The sequence below is a fragment of the Neoarius graeffei genome, chromosome 18, assembly GCF_027579695.1.
Source record: "Neoarius graeffei isolate fNeoGra1 chromosome 18, fNeoGra1.pri, whole genome shotgun sequence".
Lineage (NCBI taxonomy): Eukaryota > Metazoa > Chordata > Actinopteri > Siluriformes > Ariidae > Neoarius > Neoarius graeffei.
In genome coordinates this window covers 63,584,331-63,601,694 of record NC_083586.1, presented here as the reverse complement: position 1 = coordinate 63,601,694, position 17,364 = coordinate 63,584,331, and the positions used below count along the sequence as shown (strand labels likewise).

Genomic DNA, 17,364 nt, shown 5'->3' with positions numbered 1-17,364 from the left:
CTGATTTTCTGTTCAAAAACTCTAAGCATCGCGTTCTCTTCACAGGCGTGTTAAGACCGCGCACATTCCAGGATAGAATATTTAGGCTAGACATGGTTTAGTCTATTAAATAAGAGTGTCATAGGATTGAGAAACAGTAATACAAAATTGCCCTCGGACATCGTGCAAAGCCAGACAAGAAAAAAGTTAACAGCTGCCAGACACACTAAACAAATAACAAAAGCAACAACACGCATAACTGTATACAAAAGTTTTACGGGCCGCAAGGAGTCTGTTTGAAAAGCCCCATTGGCCAGTAAAAAAAGAGAAAACATTGAGTCGTGACTCCTCATAGCGGCGCAATCCCACACCCTCCCCACTCGTTACATGGGCATTATGTTGAGAAATGAAAAGGAAAGCAAATAGGCTTAATATTGCATTTTTCGTCAGAATGATAAAACAAATTACTGTAGCTTACTACAAGCCAGCCAAAAAAGTCCACTGTCGTAATGTCGTTGCGAGGATGATGAATCAAACAACGTGAAATGAAAGCACTATCATTTAAAAAAAAAAAAAAAAAGGGGGCAAGAAAGAAAAAGAAAACGGCTTACCATCAAGAGCCTTTCAATGTCAACGCAGATACCCATATGTTAAGCTAGCTCACGGACTTAGCTAGATGGAGAGACAGATGTTACTTCAGTAGCATTGCTTGCGGTGAAAGCAGGTTGTTCGAGTGTGTCCATCTGGAGTTCTGCGTTTTTATCCATCTCGGAGGTCTGGGCGTCCACAGCTGCGCCCCTCTTTCCTCTTGGTGTAGCGCTGGTAGCCTGTCTGTAGGTGAGGTTGTTGGTGAGGAGGAACTGCTCTGCTTCAGCTGGTGAGTGGCACAGTGTTTGTCTTCCGTGGTAAGTGATCTTCAGGGTGGCCGGGTATTGGAGGAATGTTTCGATCCCAAATGACTCGATTTTCTTCCTCACTTCAGTGAAAGCCTTTCGCTTCTTGGTGGTGTCAGCACTGAAAGAAACGGAGAGTGTCCGAGCCATGCTTAACTAAAGGCACCGCTCTCGCGCCGCTAAGGATGGCTTGTCTGTCGTTGTAATCCAGCAGTTTGAATATGATTGTACGAGGCCGGTCGGACTTGTCGCCGTATACGCGGTGTGCTCGTTCTATCCTGATGTCTTGCCCCATGAGAGCAGGGATCCATTTGACCAGGTTTTTCTTTAAGAATGCGATGCAGTTGTCACCTTCCGCACCTTCACTCAGTCCGACTAAACGAAGATTAGATCTCCTGCTCCGGTCTTCCATTTCAGCCAGTTTGTTGCGTAGCTCGTCGATTGCCATCCTCATAGCTGCGACCTGGTCCCTGTCCTGCCTAGCCGCTGCCTGTGTAGAATCACATCTTGACTGAACGCGCTTCACAGATCTCTCAAGCTGTTCGATTTGGTCTGTGGTTGTAGCTAAAGTGTCATTGGTATTTTTCAATTCAAGTCTTAGGTCAGATATTTGCAGTAGGAGAACATCATCCAAAGCGGCTTTGACCGCGGTGGTGACAATGGTGTTTAGCTCCGTTCTCTGTTCAGATAGCGCTTGCTTCACTCCTGCTAAGATGGCGCTTTCCAGCTCGGCTCTTGATATGCTAGTCGATGAATCCCTGAATCTTTTCTTCTGCGGGGAACTTTCGGCGTCTTTGGTGGGACCACTGGTGTGTGGTACTGCCGATTTCGATGTTGTAACGTAGTTCAGCATAATTTGCCTCCAGAAAACATTAAAGTAACGAGTGGTAAGTGGAGCTCAGTAAATTCGCGTCTGCACCGCCATGAATCAGTCACGTGACTCCGCTGTATACGTCAGTTATGTCGCTACATTTACTTAAACCTTGGCGCGAATATCGAAGCAAAAACAACACGGAAGAAGCAGCAGCAACAACAATAATAATAATGGATGACTTCGCGTTTGTACAGCTGCTGCTTCTCGTCGCTTAAAAATGGCGATCTTTCGCGGTCTTGTCATTGTTGTTGGTCTTAACAACCCCCCCCCCCCCCCCCCCCCGGCTGACGTAAGCGGTTCTTTCCTCTGGCCCAGCAGAGAGTTGGTGCTAGCCTGGAACCGGTTTTTCTGGCCCCAGAGCCAGTTCTTTGTCAGTGGAAACAGAAAACCCGGTTCCAAACTAAGCACTGGCCCCGAACCAGCCCTGGAACTGCTTTGGTGGAAAAGGGGCATTAGAGTATCAGCCACCTAAAATGCAGTCCTTGGTACACTTTCCAGAAAACTGAATACACATCCACACCAAGACTCAGTTGACTTCAATAACTCTTATGATGCCAGAGAGAGCCAACGACCCACAGATCACCCTAACTACCCTCTAGGCTGCTAACACCATTTACACCTGGCCTCCAGTGACCCTAACACCTGCAGGATGACTGAGAGGGTCAACGACCCATGTGACCGCAATGACCCTCCTTAGGGTTGCTTTTGGTCCACTAGAGGATAAATACCTGGAACTCCACTAGTCAGACAGAACTGAAGAAGCCTTTCGGATGAGAGGTGAAACATCTTCAAGAATTTCAAGCAAGTTCAGTTTCCTTCTTTAGCACCTATGGTTTATTAATGGTGGTATTCACCTGTCTTCTGTTTACAGTAGCATTCCTACTTCTTAGATATTTTAATTTTGGAGTATGCCACAGCCAAATTTTGCAAGGCAACATTTAGAACAATAAATACCTGGTTAGCTACGATAGTTTTTGTTAAAGATGTGATGAAGTATCTACAACCCCGGTTCCAAAATGTTGGGACAAATTACAAATTGTAAATAAAAATGGAATGCAATGATGTGGAAGTTTCAAAATTCCATATTTTACTCAGAATAGAATATAGATGACATATAAAATGTTTAAAGGGGTAGAGAATATAATATATACGGTTGCTGATGTGACAAAGTAATGTATTCTTAAGTATTCTATCAAATGTATGTACTAGAAAACAACGAAATATCTTGGTAATTGTAAATATAATAGTCGGTACGCTAAACCGCACAAGAGTCGCCATTTTTAAAAGACCATGACCTCAGCCCTACCCGCTGCACTAGGAGAGAGGGCGCGCGGACTGAGAGATAGAGAGAGAGAGAGAGGGCGCGCGGACTGAGAGAGAGAGAGAGAGAGAGAGAGAGAGAGAGGGCGCGCGGACAGAGAGAGAGAGAGAGAGAGAGAGAGAGAACACTTTTGGAAAGGACCGGGAAAAAAAAAAATCATGCACTTGCTGCCCTTTTTCTGACTTTGAGCCCCTGCCCCTCTATAATCCTGTGCACGTCCCTGACTGTGGCATTGTGTAGCCGATCACTTACAATTCATCCTACTTTCCGATTCACACGTGCTAGTCCCAACCTCAATGAGCCAACACAACTGGGCACATACGTACGTCATGAGTGTTACGTAGAGAAAATGAACGTGCATTCTGATTGGATAAAATTGATATCCTGTCTTAGGTCTTTTTTGTCGTATCTTCCGTTTTATGATGCGCCAAATGTTTTCTATGGGTGAAAGATCTGGACTGCAGGCTGGCCAGTTCAGTACCCGGACCCTTCTTCTACGCAGCCATGATGCTGTAATTGATGCAGTATGTGGTTTGGCATTGTCATGTTGGAAAATGCAAGGTCTTCCCTGAAAGAGACGTCGTCTGGATGGGAGCATATGTTGCTCTAGAACCTGGATATACCTTTCAGCATTGATGGTGTCTTTCCAGATGTGTAAGCTGCCCATGCCACACGCACTAATGCCAACCCCATACCATCAGAGATGCAGGCTTCTGAACTGAGCGCTGATAACAACTTGGGTCGTCCTTCTCCTCTTTAGTCCGAATGACGCGGCGTCCCTGATTTCCATAAAGAACTTCAAATTTTGATTCGTCTGACCACAGAACAGTTTTCCACTTTGCCACAGTCCATTTTAAATGAGCCTTGGCCCAGAGAAGACGTCTGTGCTTCTGGATCATGTTTAGATACGGCTTCTTCTTTGAACTATAGAGTTTTAGCTGGCAACGGCGGATGGCACGGTGAATTGTGTTCACAGATAATGTTCTCTGGAAATATTCCTGAGCCCATTTTGTGATTTCCAATAAAGAAGCATGCCTGTATGTGATGCAGTGCCGTCTAAGGGTCCGAAGATCACGGGCACCCGGTATGGTTTTCCGGCCTTGACCCTTACGCACAGAGATTCTTCCAGATTCTCTGAATCTTTTGATGATATTATGCACTGTAGATGATGATATGTTCAAACTCTTTGCAATTTTACACTGTCGAACTCCTTTCTGATATTGCTCCACTATTTGTCGGCGCAGAATTAGGGGGATTGGTGATCCTCTTCCCATCTTTACTTCTGAGAGCCGCTGCCACTCCAAGATGCTCTTTTTATACCCAATCATGTTAATGACCTATTGCCAATTGACCTAATGAGTTGCAATTTGGTCCTCCAGCTGTTCCTTTTTTGTACCTTTAACTTTTCCAGCCTCTTATTGCCCCTGTCCCAACTTTTTTGGGATGTGTTGCTGTCATGAAATTTCAAATGAGCCAATATTTGGCATGAAATTTCAAAATGTCTCACTTTCGACATCTGATATGTTGTCTATGTTCTATTGTGAATACAGTATCAGTTTTTGAGATTTGTAAATTATTGCATTCTGTTTTTATTTACAATTTGTACTTTATCCCAACTTTTTTGGAATCGGGGTTGTATCTATTCACTTTAAGCCATGTACAATGTATGACGACCCCCCCCCCCCCCCCACTCCCAAGGCATTGCTGTTTGTTTGTTTGGTTTGTTCATTCTTTTTCTAAAAATGCTTCAGTAAAAAGTTAACAAAAAAACATCTAAATAACTAGAACATAGGATAATACTCAAGCTGTCCACCAAATTTCATCCAAATCTGTTCACTACTTTTTGAGTTATATTGGGAACAGAGAAAAACAATCCTGGATCCATAAACCACATATCTGGATTTACATCAAAATCTAATCAATTGTTCCTTGGCCCATGGTTCTGCTTTCCACCAAATTTCATCCAAATCCATTCATTACTTTTTGAGTTATGTTGGGAACAAACTTCTTGTAAACATCATCCACTGATACCTCGGTCTGGACACATCGTCAGTGATGTTCCTGGGATCATCAGGTGTTTTGGGTCTTTCGACATCATACACTCTCCTCCAGGTGACCCCACATCCACCGGGGTTGATCAGAACCCAGTGTGTGTCCAGACAGTTTTAACTACTCTGTCCTCATGGCTCTCCTCTTTTTAGCCACCACCATCTTGAGGCTCTCTCAGCCGCTTGAATGGTGCTACGGATGGCTCTCCTCTTCCTCTCGCCTTCAGCGCCCAAACTACTGAAGGCTCTGGCTAGAGAATGGGCCACAAATCCCCTACAGCCGACTTCCACTAACAAACAAACAAGCAAACGGAGGCGAAAACATAACCTCCTCCACCAAACAAGTCAAATGGTGACGGTGTTCTCATTTTGTTTGTTTGTTTGTTTTATTTTTAGATTTCTTTTGCTCTTTTATTTCCTGGGCTCAGTTTTTAATTTCCTTTCAAAATATCACAGGTTTTGTTAAATAATGCAAATCTTTCTGCTATAAATAAAAAGCCGTGTCATGTCTGTGGTATTCTGAAATGGCCTTGATGGTGATAATAACATTAGGGTGATGATAGTTTATCTCATCTCATCTCATTATCTCTAGCTGCTTTATCCTGCTCTACAGGGTCGCAGGCAAGCTGGAGCCTATCCCAGCTGACTACGGGCGAAAGGCGGGGCCAGGTCATCACAGGGCATGATAGTTTATTTATTTCTTTATTTATTCTCTCATTCTCGTCTCATTATCTCTAGCCGCTTTATCCTGCTCTACAGGGTCGCAGGCAAGCTGGAGCCTATCCCAGCTGACTACGGGCAAAAGGCGGGGCCAGGTCATCACAGGGCATGATAGTTTATTTATTTATTTATTTATTTATTCTATAACAGAGTATTGGCCCACAGTGATTATTTATAACTACTAACAGCTCATACTGAGTGTTAAACCATCTGATCTCCATCTTTCTGTAGTTCTGGGAGGTGATCAGCGATGAACACGGCATCGATCCCACTGGAACCTATCATGGAGACAGCGACCTGCAGTTGGACCGCATCAGCGTCTACTACAACGAAGCCACAGGTAAATATTTCAGTCAAGAAACGGGCACATGCATGGATTAAAGTTTTCCGTCGCTACGACGGATTTCCGTCAACTGGGAGCACTAAAGGTCAATAATGAGATTGATACAGATCCGAGGAAGAAAAAAAGGGGGTAGGCCCATAGGTCTGACACCGATGTGATTTAGAACTTCACCAACCTGCTGTGATTGCCTGTTGTTGAACCCTTTCTTGTGCTATGTTTGAGTATATGTAAAGGAATAAGTTGTTGCGCTACATAGGCCTAAATAAATAAATACAGCCTCCGCTACTATCTAGTCCCGGGGAGGCTGGGCGTAGGCAGCGAGCCGCGGTGCTCGGCTTGAGTTTCGTTTCTATCGGCGGCTCCAGCCCGACTTTGCACGCTTGTAACTCGGCCAGGGGAGGTCCCAGCCTCTCCAAACTTGGCAGCCAGCGACCTCTGCCCTCTCCCCAACGAACCAGCGCTGCCAGGGCGGGCCAGCCCTGTGCCTCGGGACGCGATTCACCCCAAGGCGAGCCACGGCGCTCCACATCAGTTTCCTTTTAACGGCGGCTCCACTGATGAAACAATCTGCCTGTCCTACTACTAGGCAACTACTTGCCTACTACTAATACTAGGCTTACTGTAGTAGTAGTAGTAATAATAATAATCATGATATTTGCCTATTGAAAGGTGATCAGGTGAAAAATCTAAACAGCCCTGTTGAAGCCGCAGCAAGATCTATGCTATTAAGCCTTTTGTAGGTTAAACAGGCTTCGGCAGACAACGTTCTGGAAAGGCTGCATTTTTCTTTGGTTTGATTAGCCTACAATTTAATCTTTAAACATTATGGTTTCAGCAGTTCGCTTAAACATTGGAGGCTGCAGAGTCGGGCTGCAAGATTTCCCGACACTTGTTTAAGATGCCAAACTTCATAGTAAGGAGAAAATAATTCCACAGTATTTAGTGCCTCGTCAGTCTCAAAAATTAATAGTGAAGGACCAACGCGAATTAAGTCCCAAAAAAACATCTCGTAGGCCTATATTTTACATTTTCAAAAAAGTCCGGAATTGGAAGTCGGTCAGTGGAGTGTAATGAAGTGTCTCATTCACTAAGCACAAAAGGTCGGAAAACAGTGGAGAAAACAGCTATTGCTTAAATAGGCTACTAATGGTTTACATTAGTAATTTAATGTATGTGACAAATAAATTCATTGATAAAATAGATAAAGAAGCGAATACTCCAAAGCTCAAAATTCAGGAAAGTGGCTCTGGTGTCGCAAGTGCACAAGAACAGTTATCTGAAAGTTAACCTAATGAATTTGTGCGTGCGCGTGCGATTTCATGAAGAACCGGGACAATTGGCATTCGGTGAAAGATTCACACCTCTGACTCATTATATTCGCGCGCGCCCTCTCGCCCACTGCTGCTTCGTTTTCCCGATTTACACGAGTGTCTGAAGATGGAGTTTTCAGAAATCTCCACTCTGCCCCGAGTTTGCGAAAGTAGCTGTTTTCAGTGACTGAAACCTCCGTATAGGTGTGAATGAAAGGTGCAACCGAATAAATAAATATGCGTCTTTTTTATCCAGCTACATGTAGGCTATCACTGCGCAAAGCCTCTAATGTTGAAATGGTAGTAATATTTGTTAAAATAATAGTAGGCTAATTTCCACATTAATTGGTAAAATGGCCCAAGGGATGTGATGGGGGGATGGCCGTTTTATAACGGGGATGATTTGAGATTTTTATTTCAGAAGGGGGATGCCTCCCCCTACATCCGCCCTCAACTCGAGTACTGCGTACAGTGGTGCTTGAAAGTTTGTGAACCCTTTAGAATTTTCTATATTTCTGCATAAATATGACCTAAAACATCATCAGATTTTCACACAAGTCCTAAAAGTAGGTAAAGAGAACCCAGTTAAACAAATGAGACAAAAATATTATACTTGGTCATTTATTTATTGAGAAAAATGATCCAGTATTACATATCTGTGAGTGGCAAAAGTATGTGAACCTTTGCTTTCAGTATCTGGTGTGACCCCCTTGTGCAGCAATAACTGCAACTAAACGTTTGCGGTAACTGTTGATCAGTCCTGCACACCGGCTTGGAGGAATTTTAGCCCGTTCCTCCGTACAGAACAGCTTCAACTCTGGGATGTTGGTGGGTTTCCTCACATGAACTGCTCGCTTCAGGTCCTTCCACAACATTTCCATTGGATTAAAGTCAGGACTTTGACTTGGCCATTCCAAAACATTCACTTTATTCTTCTTTAACCATTCTTTGGTAGAACGACTTGTGTGCTGCCCTGTGATGACCTGGCGACTTGTCCAGGGTGTACCCCGCCTTTCGCCCGTAGTCAGCTGGGATAGGCTCCAGCTTGCCTGCGACCCTGTAGAACAGGATAAAGCGGCTAGAGATAATGAGATGAGATGAGACTTGTGTGCTTAGGGTCGTTGTCTTGCTGCATGACTCACCTTCTCTTGAGATTCAGTTCATGGACAGATGTCCTGACATTTTCCTTTAGAATTCGCTGGTATAATTCAGAATTCATTGTTCCATCAATGATGGCAATCCGTCCTGGCCCAGATGCAGCAAAACAGGCCCAAACCATGATACTACCACCACCATGTTTCACAGATGGGATAATGTTCTTATGCTGGAATGCAGTGTTTTCCTTTCTCCAAACATAACACTTCTCATTTAAACCAAAATGTTCTATTTTGGTCTCATCCGTCCACAAAACATTTTTCCAATATCCTTCTGGCTTGTCCCCATGATCTTTAGCAAACTGCAGACGAGCAGCAATGTTCTTTTTGGAGAGCAGTGGCTTTCTCCTTGCAACCCTGCCATGCACACCATTGTTGTTCAGTGTTCTCCTGATGGTGGACTCATGAACATTAACATTAGCCAATGTGAGAGAGGCCTTCAGTTGCTTAGAAGTGACCCTGGGGTCCTTTGTGACCTCGCCAACTATTACACACCTTGCTCTTGGAGTGATCTTTGTTGGTCGACCACTCCTGGGGAGGGTAACAATGGCCTTGAATTTCCTCCATTTGTACACAATCTGTCTGACTGTGGATTGGTGGAGTCCAAATTCTTTAGAGATGGTTTTGTAACCTTTTCCAGCCTGATGAGCATCAAAAATGTTTTTTTGAGGTCCTCAGAAATCTCCTTTGTTCATGCCATGATACACTTCCACAAACATGTGTTGTGAAGATCAGACTTTGATAGATCCCTGTTCTTTAAATAAAACAGGGTGCCCACTCACACCTGATTGTCATCCCATTGATTGAAAACACCTGACTCTCATTTCCCCTTCAAATTTGCTGCTAATCCTAGAGGTTCACATACTTTTGCCACTCACAGATATGAAATATTGGATCATTTTCCTCAATAAATAAATGACCAAGTATAATATTTTTGTCTCATTTGTTTAACTGGGTTCTCTTTATCTACTTTTAGGACTTGTGTGAAAATCTGATGTTGTATTAGGTCACATTTATGCAGAAATATAGAAAATTCTAAAGGGTTCACAAACTTTCAAGCACCACTGTATAAGGCCATATTTCACCGGACATAGGCCCTTCGATTTCCATCACTAGAGCGCGTCAAATTACTTTCGGTTTTGCCAGCATGGACGCGCTTCTTTTAAATGAAGGCACAGATGTGTCAGACATCGACAAAACGGTAAAGTATAAGTGGAGATGGGCTTGGCGAAATGAAATGGGCGATAATGGCAAGCTCCTGCTGCTGTGCCAAGGAAAAAGAAACAAAAACAGGCATCAGGTGTTGCCAAACTAGATGCCTTTGGCTTCACTGCGAAGAAGCAGAGAAAGTGAACTTTCACTTTACTTTTCTTGTTTCCTGGCTTTATGTCAACAGATTTTCTTATTTTTCTTTCTGTTCCACTCTTCTGAAAGCATGGTTCAAGTTCGACTGCACTTGCACTTTTCTCTGAACCACTGTTGTGCATTACTAAAGTATTGTTGAAATACACTGGCAGTCAATGAAAAAGTCCAGGTCAATAATTCAACATATTATGCAATACGGAGTTGGGGAAATGTTTGTTTTGAGATGTTTCTATTGAATAGCGTGCACAGAAGTCATTAATGAGTTCTCCTCAATCCAAACATTTTTCAAGTGTCCTCAGGGAGTGGTCTTTAGGAATCAGCTCAAAGTGCTGTTTTGGAGAAAAACAAAAATTTGTACACGGTTGAAAGGATGGGTTGGATAGCCTTTATTAAGGCCATGAAAAAGCCGACTTTTGTATTCCTTATGTCCAAGATGCCACGGTTAAATCCAGATGACAGATGGCGGGCCCTCGGCATGGTGCAAGCCGGCCTAAGTTTTTCAGAAGTTGGGCGTCGATTGAATGTCCAAACCCTGCCATGGCCTGCGTATTCACCTGATCTCAATCCCATTGAGCATTTATGGGATCACCTTGGTGTTCAGATCCAGAACCGTGTTCCTCGTCCCATGAACAGAGGTCAACTGATCCAGGCTCTTCAAGAGGTGTGGCAGGCCATCCCACGAGACAGGATTCGCCGTTTGATACGCAGTATGCGTCGCAGACTGACGGCTTGTATTGCTGTTGGTGGGGACAATACTCGGTACTGAAGCTGCAACTTTCCAATTACAGGGTATCCATTTTGTTTGGACTGTACATTATCAAAGCTCACAACAATTGTGATTTTTTGTTTATTCATCTCGAGTTAAATGTTAGTATATTGATCTGTAAGCTTCTAGTACATGATTTCATAGCTTATGAATAAAATTATTTTCATAAATGTCACCTGGACATTTTCATTGACTGTCAGTGTAAATTTGCACTTTGCGCTGAAAACTTGATGTTTCATCATGAATAGCCAGTAATGACAATGGTAAAGTCTTGCCTTAGCTTTAGTCATTTGTTAAAATTATGTAAATGTACTATAAGTAGGGGCCGAGGGGATAATGGATAACACGGCGTTTAAAATTTGACGCATCGCTGACGTGGTAGGGGCCAACGACATGGAGCTTATTTTTCAGTCAGATGATTTTTTTTTTTTTTTTTTGCTTTAATCCATGCACATGAGCTTCACGTTATTGATTATAACATGATATTTTTTCCACAGTATTTGAATGATGTTATGTTTATCTTATTTTTGTTGCATTTTTAGCACGACATGTTGAAGGACCCTTTCAGATGTGTGATTGTACTGTAATGATTCTGTCTGTTCAGGGAAAACAGCGAGCACCTGCTCGCCTGTGGAGAACGAGAGTACTTCCTGTTTAGGATTAGACATGATAGCATCCATTAGCAGTGCAGTTTCAGCACACAGATTGTTTTATAATTGGTCTGAATGCCTGAATGTACATACGTGCATCACAAACACACAAATATGCAGTGAGCTGATAATTCAGGGTGTGTTTTTTATTGATCATATTCAATGATCATAAACGGTCAAAACGTGCAGGTTCAGTAAAACTTCACATCAAGACATGGACCCAGCAAGGTGTTGGGTCAAATGAATCCAAATTAAACACAGAACCACCTGGTACATGTGTGATTTTTATGCGGTGTTTAATTCTCCACTTTCTCAGGAGGGAAGTATGTTCCTCGAGCCATCTTGGTGGATCTGGAACCAGGAACCATGGACTCGGTTCGTTCTGGACCTTTTGGGCAGATCTTCAGACCCGACAACTTTGTCTTTGGTAGAGTGAAACGCATACATACATACATACATACATACATACATACAGTTGTGTTCAAAATAATAGCAGTGTGTTTAAAAACGTGAGTAAAGCTCAAAATCCTTATAATAGTTTTTATTTCCATGCATTGGGAACACTGCACATTATATTCTACATCAAAACATGAAGAAAAATATATCAATATTTTAATTACTTTACAGAAAATGAAGAAAAATGAACATTGGGCTGTTCAAAAAAAAGCAGTGTCTGCATTTTTCATTACAAACTCCAAATATTTACTGTATAAACTGAAAAAATCTTAAGGATTTAGTATTCCTGTGAATCACTAAACTAATATTTAGTTGTATAACCACGGTTTCTGAGAACTTCTGGCACCTGTGAACAGGTATTCCAGCCCAGGATGATTTGACAACATTCCACAGTTCCTCTGCATTTCTTGGTTTTGCCTCAGAAACAGCATTTTTGATGTCGCCCCACAAGTTTTCTATCAGATTAAGGTCCGGGGATTGGGCTGGCCACTCCATAACTTTCATTTTGTTGGTCTTGAACCCTGATGCTGCTCGCTTACTGGTGTGTTTGGGGTCATTGTCTTGTTGAAACACCCGTTTCAAGGGCATTTCCTCTTCAGCATAAGGCAACATGACCTCCAAGTATTTTGATATATGCAAACTGATCCATGATCCCTGGTATGCGATAAATGGGCCCAACACCACAGTAAGAGAAACATTCCCATATCATGATGCTTGCTCCACCATGCTTCACTGTCTTCAGAGTGGACTGTGGCTTGAAGTCAGTGTTTGGGGGTCGTCTGAAAAACTGTCTGCGGCTCTTGGACCCAAAAAGAACAATTTTACTTTCATCAGTCCACAAAATGTTTTTCCATTTCTCTTTAGGCCAGTCGATGTGTTCTTTGGCAAATTGTATCCTCTTCAGCACGTCTTTTTTTTAACAGTGGAACTTTGCGGGAGCTTCTTGCCGATAGATTAGCTTCACACAGGCATCTTCTAATTGTCACAGTACTCACAGGTAACTTCAGACCGTCTTTGATCACCCTGGAGCTGATCATTGGCTGAGTCTTTGCCATTCTGGCTATTCTTCGATCCATTCGAATGGTAGTCTTCTGTTTTCTTCCGCGTCTCTCTGGCTTTGCTGTCCATTTTAAAGCACTGGAGATCATTTTAGCTGAGCAGCCCATCATTTTCTGCACTTCTTTACAGTATACGTTTTACACCTCCAATCAACGTTTTAATCAAAGCACGCTGTTCTTCTGAGCAATGTCTGGAACGGCCCATGTTTCTCAGGTTTTCAGAGAGAAATGGATGTACAACATGTGCTGGCTTCATCCTTAAATTAGGGCCACCTGACTGACATCTGTTTTTTCACAGAATGAATGACCTCACTAATTAAACTCCACACTACTATTATTTTGAACACGTCCCTTTCACTTAATTATTCAATTACACAGACTCGGGAGCATGCATATCATGAATGTTGGGTCTGTTGGTTTTCTATGACTCTACTACACCTACTGGTAAATTATTTGCCATGTAGTAATATAATTTCCACCAAAAACAGTGATTGATCTGGTTAGTCGTGTTGGACTGCTATTATTTTGAACACAAGTGTATATACACACATTCACTGGATATGAGCAATCGTGCGCTCTGATTGGCTACTCTACTACTAGGATATCAGCTCATATACTGTGAGTAGAGAAAAACAAAATGGCAGAGCGTGTTGCTGAACCAACCGAGGACAAAATAAAAACTCTACTCGAAAACAAAACCCCAAAAAATACAAAAAAAAGCAACAAAATATGGAATGAAAGTATTTGATGGTAAGAATGTATCTTTTTTTATTTTTCAAGAATTATTATTATCGCGTTTTTCACAAATTGCTCCTGTCATTTCGCCGGTTTGTTTACATTCTAAGCAGAATTGATTTTGTCAGACGTTTTGTATGAAGTTTTTATTTATCAAATTTGCAAAAAATAAAAATGCTCCATTTTTCAAAATCCAGTGAATGTGGATAGAATAAAACAGTTATTCCACTCAATCTCGGTGCTACGTGCCTCGTTGGCTATCAGCTCATGTACGACTCGATTTCGTGGAATAACTGTTATATAAGTATAATTTTTATTTTAATTTCATTGTCGGGTGGCACGGTAGTGTAGTGGTTAGCGCTGTCGCCTCACAGCAAGAAGGTCTGGGTTTGAGCCCCGTGGCCGGCGAGGGCCTTTCTGTGCGGAGTTTGCATGTTCTCCCCGTGTCCGCATGGGTTTCCTCCGGGTGCTCCGGTTTCCTCCATAGTCCAAAGACATGCAGGTTAGGTTAACTGGTGACTCTAAATTGACCGTAGGTGTGAAATGTGAGTGTCTGTGTCTATGTGTCAGCCCTGTGATGACCTGGCAACTTGTCCAGGGTGTGTGATGCCTACAGTATAACCCGAACACAGGTAAGTTCACAGTTTTAGTTCTCGGTTCAGCTCTGCGTCGAGCCCTTCTCTTTTCATACTCCTGAACCCTCTTCAAATTGTATGCGTCGCAGACTACCCTAATGAGTCCCTTCCATTCGACTCTGTTACTCACAGTTGAAGACCATTGATCCAAGACATGGCTGCACTTCAAAGCACTTTTGCAGGTGTCCTTGAAACGGAGCTTAGACTGGCCTACTGGTCGAGAGCCATGGGCCAGCTCACAGTACAGGAGCTCTTTTACTGGCCTGTCTTCTTCCATTTGGCAAACATGTACCAACCAGTGCAGGCGGGGCCGCACTAACTTCACCTCAATATCTTCAACGTCCGCATGCCGCAGCACCTCTTCATTGTTGATGTAGTCGTCCCATTTGATGTTTAGTATCAGACGTAGATGACGCTGTTGTATTGTACGAAGCTGCTTGACTTCATGCTGATATAGGGTCCAAGTTTTGCTGCCATACATCAGAAGAGGCATTAAGCATTGGTTGTACACAGCGACTTTAGTTGAGACTGAGAGATCATGTGAGTCAAACACACTCTTGCTCAGTCGACCAAATGCACAGGATGTTGCTTGAAAACGAGATGCGAGTTCTTCCTTCATAGAGCAGTCACTGCTAACATAGCTGCCAAGGTACTTGAAGTGCGTGACGTTGGCTAACTTAGTACCACCTATGAAGAACTCAGCCATGTTGTCAATACACATAGTCTCTGTTTTGACCGTGTTGATGCGCAGGGCCATCCTCTTGGCAGCGTTATTGTAGGAGGTTAATAGCGACTGCAGACCCTTTGATGTGTCACTGAAAATTGCAATGTCATCAGCATACTGAGCTTCTCTGATGAACTCTGTAAAGACTTTGGATTTTACTTTAAGTCTGTGTAGGTCAAAGAGATCGCCATCGTAACGTAGTCTGATCTGTACACTGCAAATGTGCTTGATTTTCTTGAAGGCAAGCCAGAGTAAGACAGATGCGTACTGTAGGTACCAAAAAGTTTTGGAGCTAATTTGCAACCCTGCTTTACCCCGCTGTTGTATTCAAGGGATTGAGTGAGCTCACCATCAACAGTAAGTCTGGCATGTACATCTGTATATAGCTTCTTAATGATTCTTATAAACTTTGGTGGACAACCAAGTTTGCCGAGGATGATGAAGAGAAGCTCGCGATTGACAGTGTCAAACGCCTTAACAAAGTCCACAAAGGCTATATACAAGCATTTACGTTGCTCTCTTGTTTTTTCCATCAGTTGGCGAAGCGTGAAAATTCCATCTATTGTACTCCTTCCATGGCGGTACCCTGACTGCGACTGGGGATATATGAAATCCGCTAACAGATGAAGCCTCTGCAGGATGACATCCGCAAAGACTTTTCCAACAGCACTGAGCAACGATATGCCTCTGTAATTATCACATTGACTTCTGTCGCCTTTTTTGAATAATATGGCGATGATTGCGTCTATCCAGTCCAATGGGATTATCTCTGTGGTCCAGCAGATGTTAAATAGAACAAGTAGGAAAGCTCTCAAGCGATGTCCTCCATGCACAAGTATTTCAGGTAGAATACTGTCAGGACCTGGGCTCTTTCCTAATCGGGTGTTTCTAAGAGCTTGGTCAAGTTCTTGTTCTTCGATTGGGCGGCTCATCGATTCGATGACTGGAAGCTGGTCTATGTCATCAACAATACTCAAGTCAACATCAGTTGGTTGGTTTAGCAAGTCGTTGAAATGTTCAACCCATCTGTCCTTTATCTTGTCAGGAGCTCACCATCGTTGGACTTCACTGGATGAGAGCTTCTGGATCTTGGACCATAAACAGTGTTTAGAGTGGCATAAAACTCTCTGAGGTTCTTCTCCTGAGAGTACCGCTCTGCTTCTTCAGCTCTATGTCGGAACCATTTATTCTTGAGCTCTCTGATGCGCCTTCTCAAAGCATGCCTATCCAGATTCTTGTCTTGGAGCAGCTTTTGAATTTCATCATCTTGATCATCGAACCAATCGTTTTGCACTTTTTTTCTTTTTGCCAAAGACATGGGTAACAGCATTCTGGAGAACAACTCTAAGCTCGTCAAAGTCAGTGTTATAAGTAGACAGCTTCTCATCTAGAAACTGTTCCAGCAATGCTTTCTTGGCGTCATCCAAGTGTATGTCTAGCTTCTTAGGAGGTTTTGGTCCTCTCTTCTTACTCTTAATGGAGAAGAGACACTTAGACACGAAGAGCTTGTGATTGGTGAAGCAGTTTGCTGTTCGATTGACTTTTGTCACTGTAACATATGGTTTTGCGGACTTGTTAGATAGTACATGGTCGAGTTGATGCCAGTGCTTTGAACGTAGGTGTTGCCATGTGTTCTTCGAGCTGTCTTTCAGTTGGAACATTGTGCCCATGATACTGAGCTGAAATCTGGTGCAAAATTCTAAGAGCATGAGACCATTGGAATTCATTTTTCCGATGCCATGTTTCCCGATGACATTCGGCCATGATTTCCAGTCCTTGCCCACACGAGCATTAAAATCACCCAGAATGATAACGGTGTCCATATCAGCAGCAGATGTGCAGCTACCGAGCTTTCCATAGAACTGTTCCTTTTCTTCCTGCGGTCTTTGCATGGTTGGCGCATATACGCTGATGAGGGTTAGCTTATTACCTCCATTTAGCTGTATGCGCATTGACATGAGTCTGTCGCTGATCAGCGTAGGGCTGATACCTTGAGCAGCTAGCCTGTTGGAGATGGCGAAACCAACGCCTGCTGTTCTCTCTTTTCCTCCACTCCAGAAGATTGTATGACTCCTCTCAATTACGTTTCCAGTGCCAGGTCGCCGAACTTCACTTAGAGCACAGATGTCAATGCCTGCTTTCTCCAATTCACGACAGATAAGTGCTGTTGCTCGTTCTGGTCTTATTGAAGAGTCACTGTCGTTGGTTGTGCGAACATTCCAGGCACCCAGATTAAGATTTTGTTTGTTTGGATTAGACTGAGAGGGTAGATGGTGTCGTTTGTCGGTTACCCCGGATGCAGTAGCAGTATACGGACTTCATCCACTTATCGC

At 43.1% G+C, this 17,364-nt stretch overlaps 1 protein-coding gene across 1 annotated transcript in view; it reads left to right on the top strand.

Moving 5' to 3' along the window:
- Positions 1–17,364, top strand: part of zgc:65894 (uncharacterized protein LOC335798 homolog) — a 29,114-nt gene that overhangs the window by 7,552 nt on the left and 4,198 nt on the right. Inside the window, exons 2-3 of the mRNA XM_060899204.1 lie at positions 6,067–6,175; positions 11,740–11,850. Of these exons, the coding sequence (XP_060755187.1) occupies positions 6,067–6,175; positions 11,740–11,850 (220 nt within the window). The remainder of the gene's footprint in view (positions 1–6,066; positions 6,176–11,739; positions 11,851–17,364) is intronic.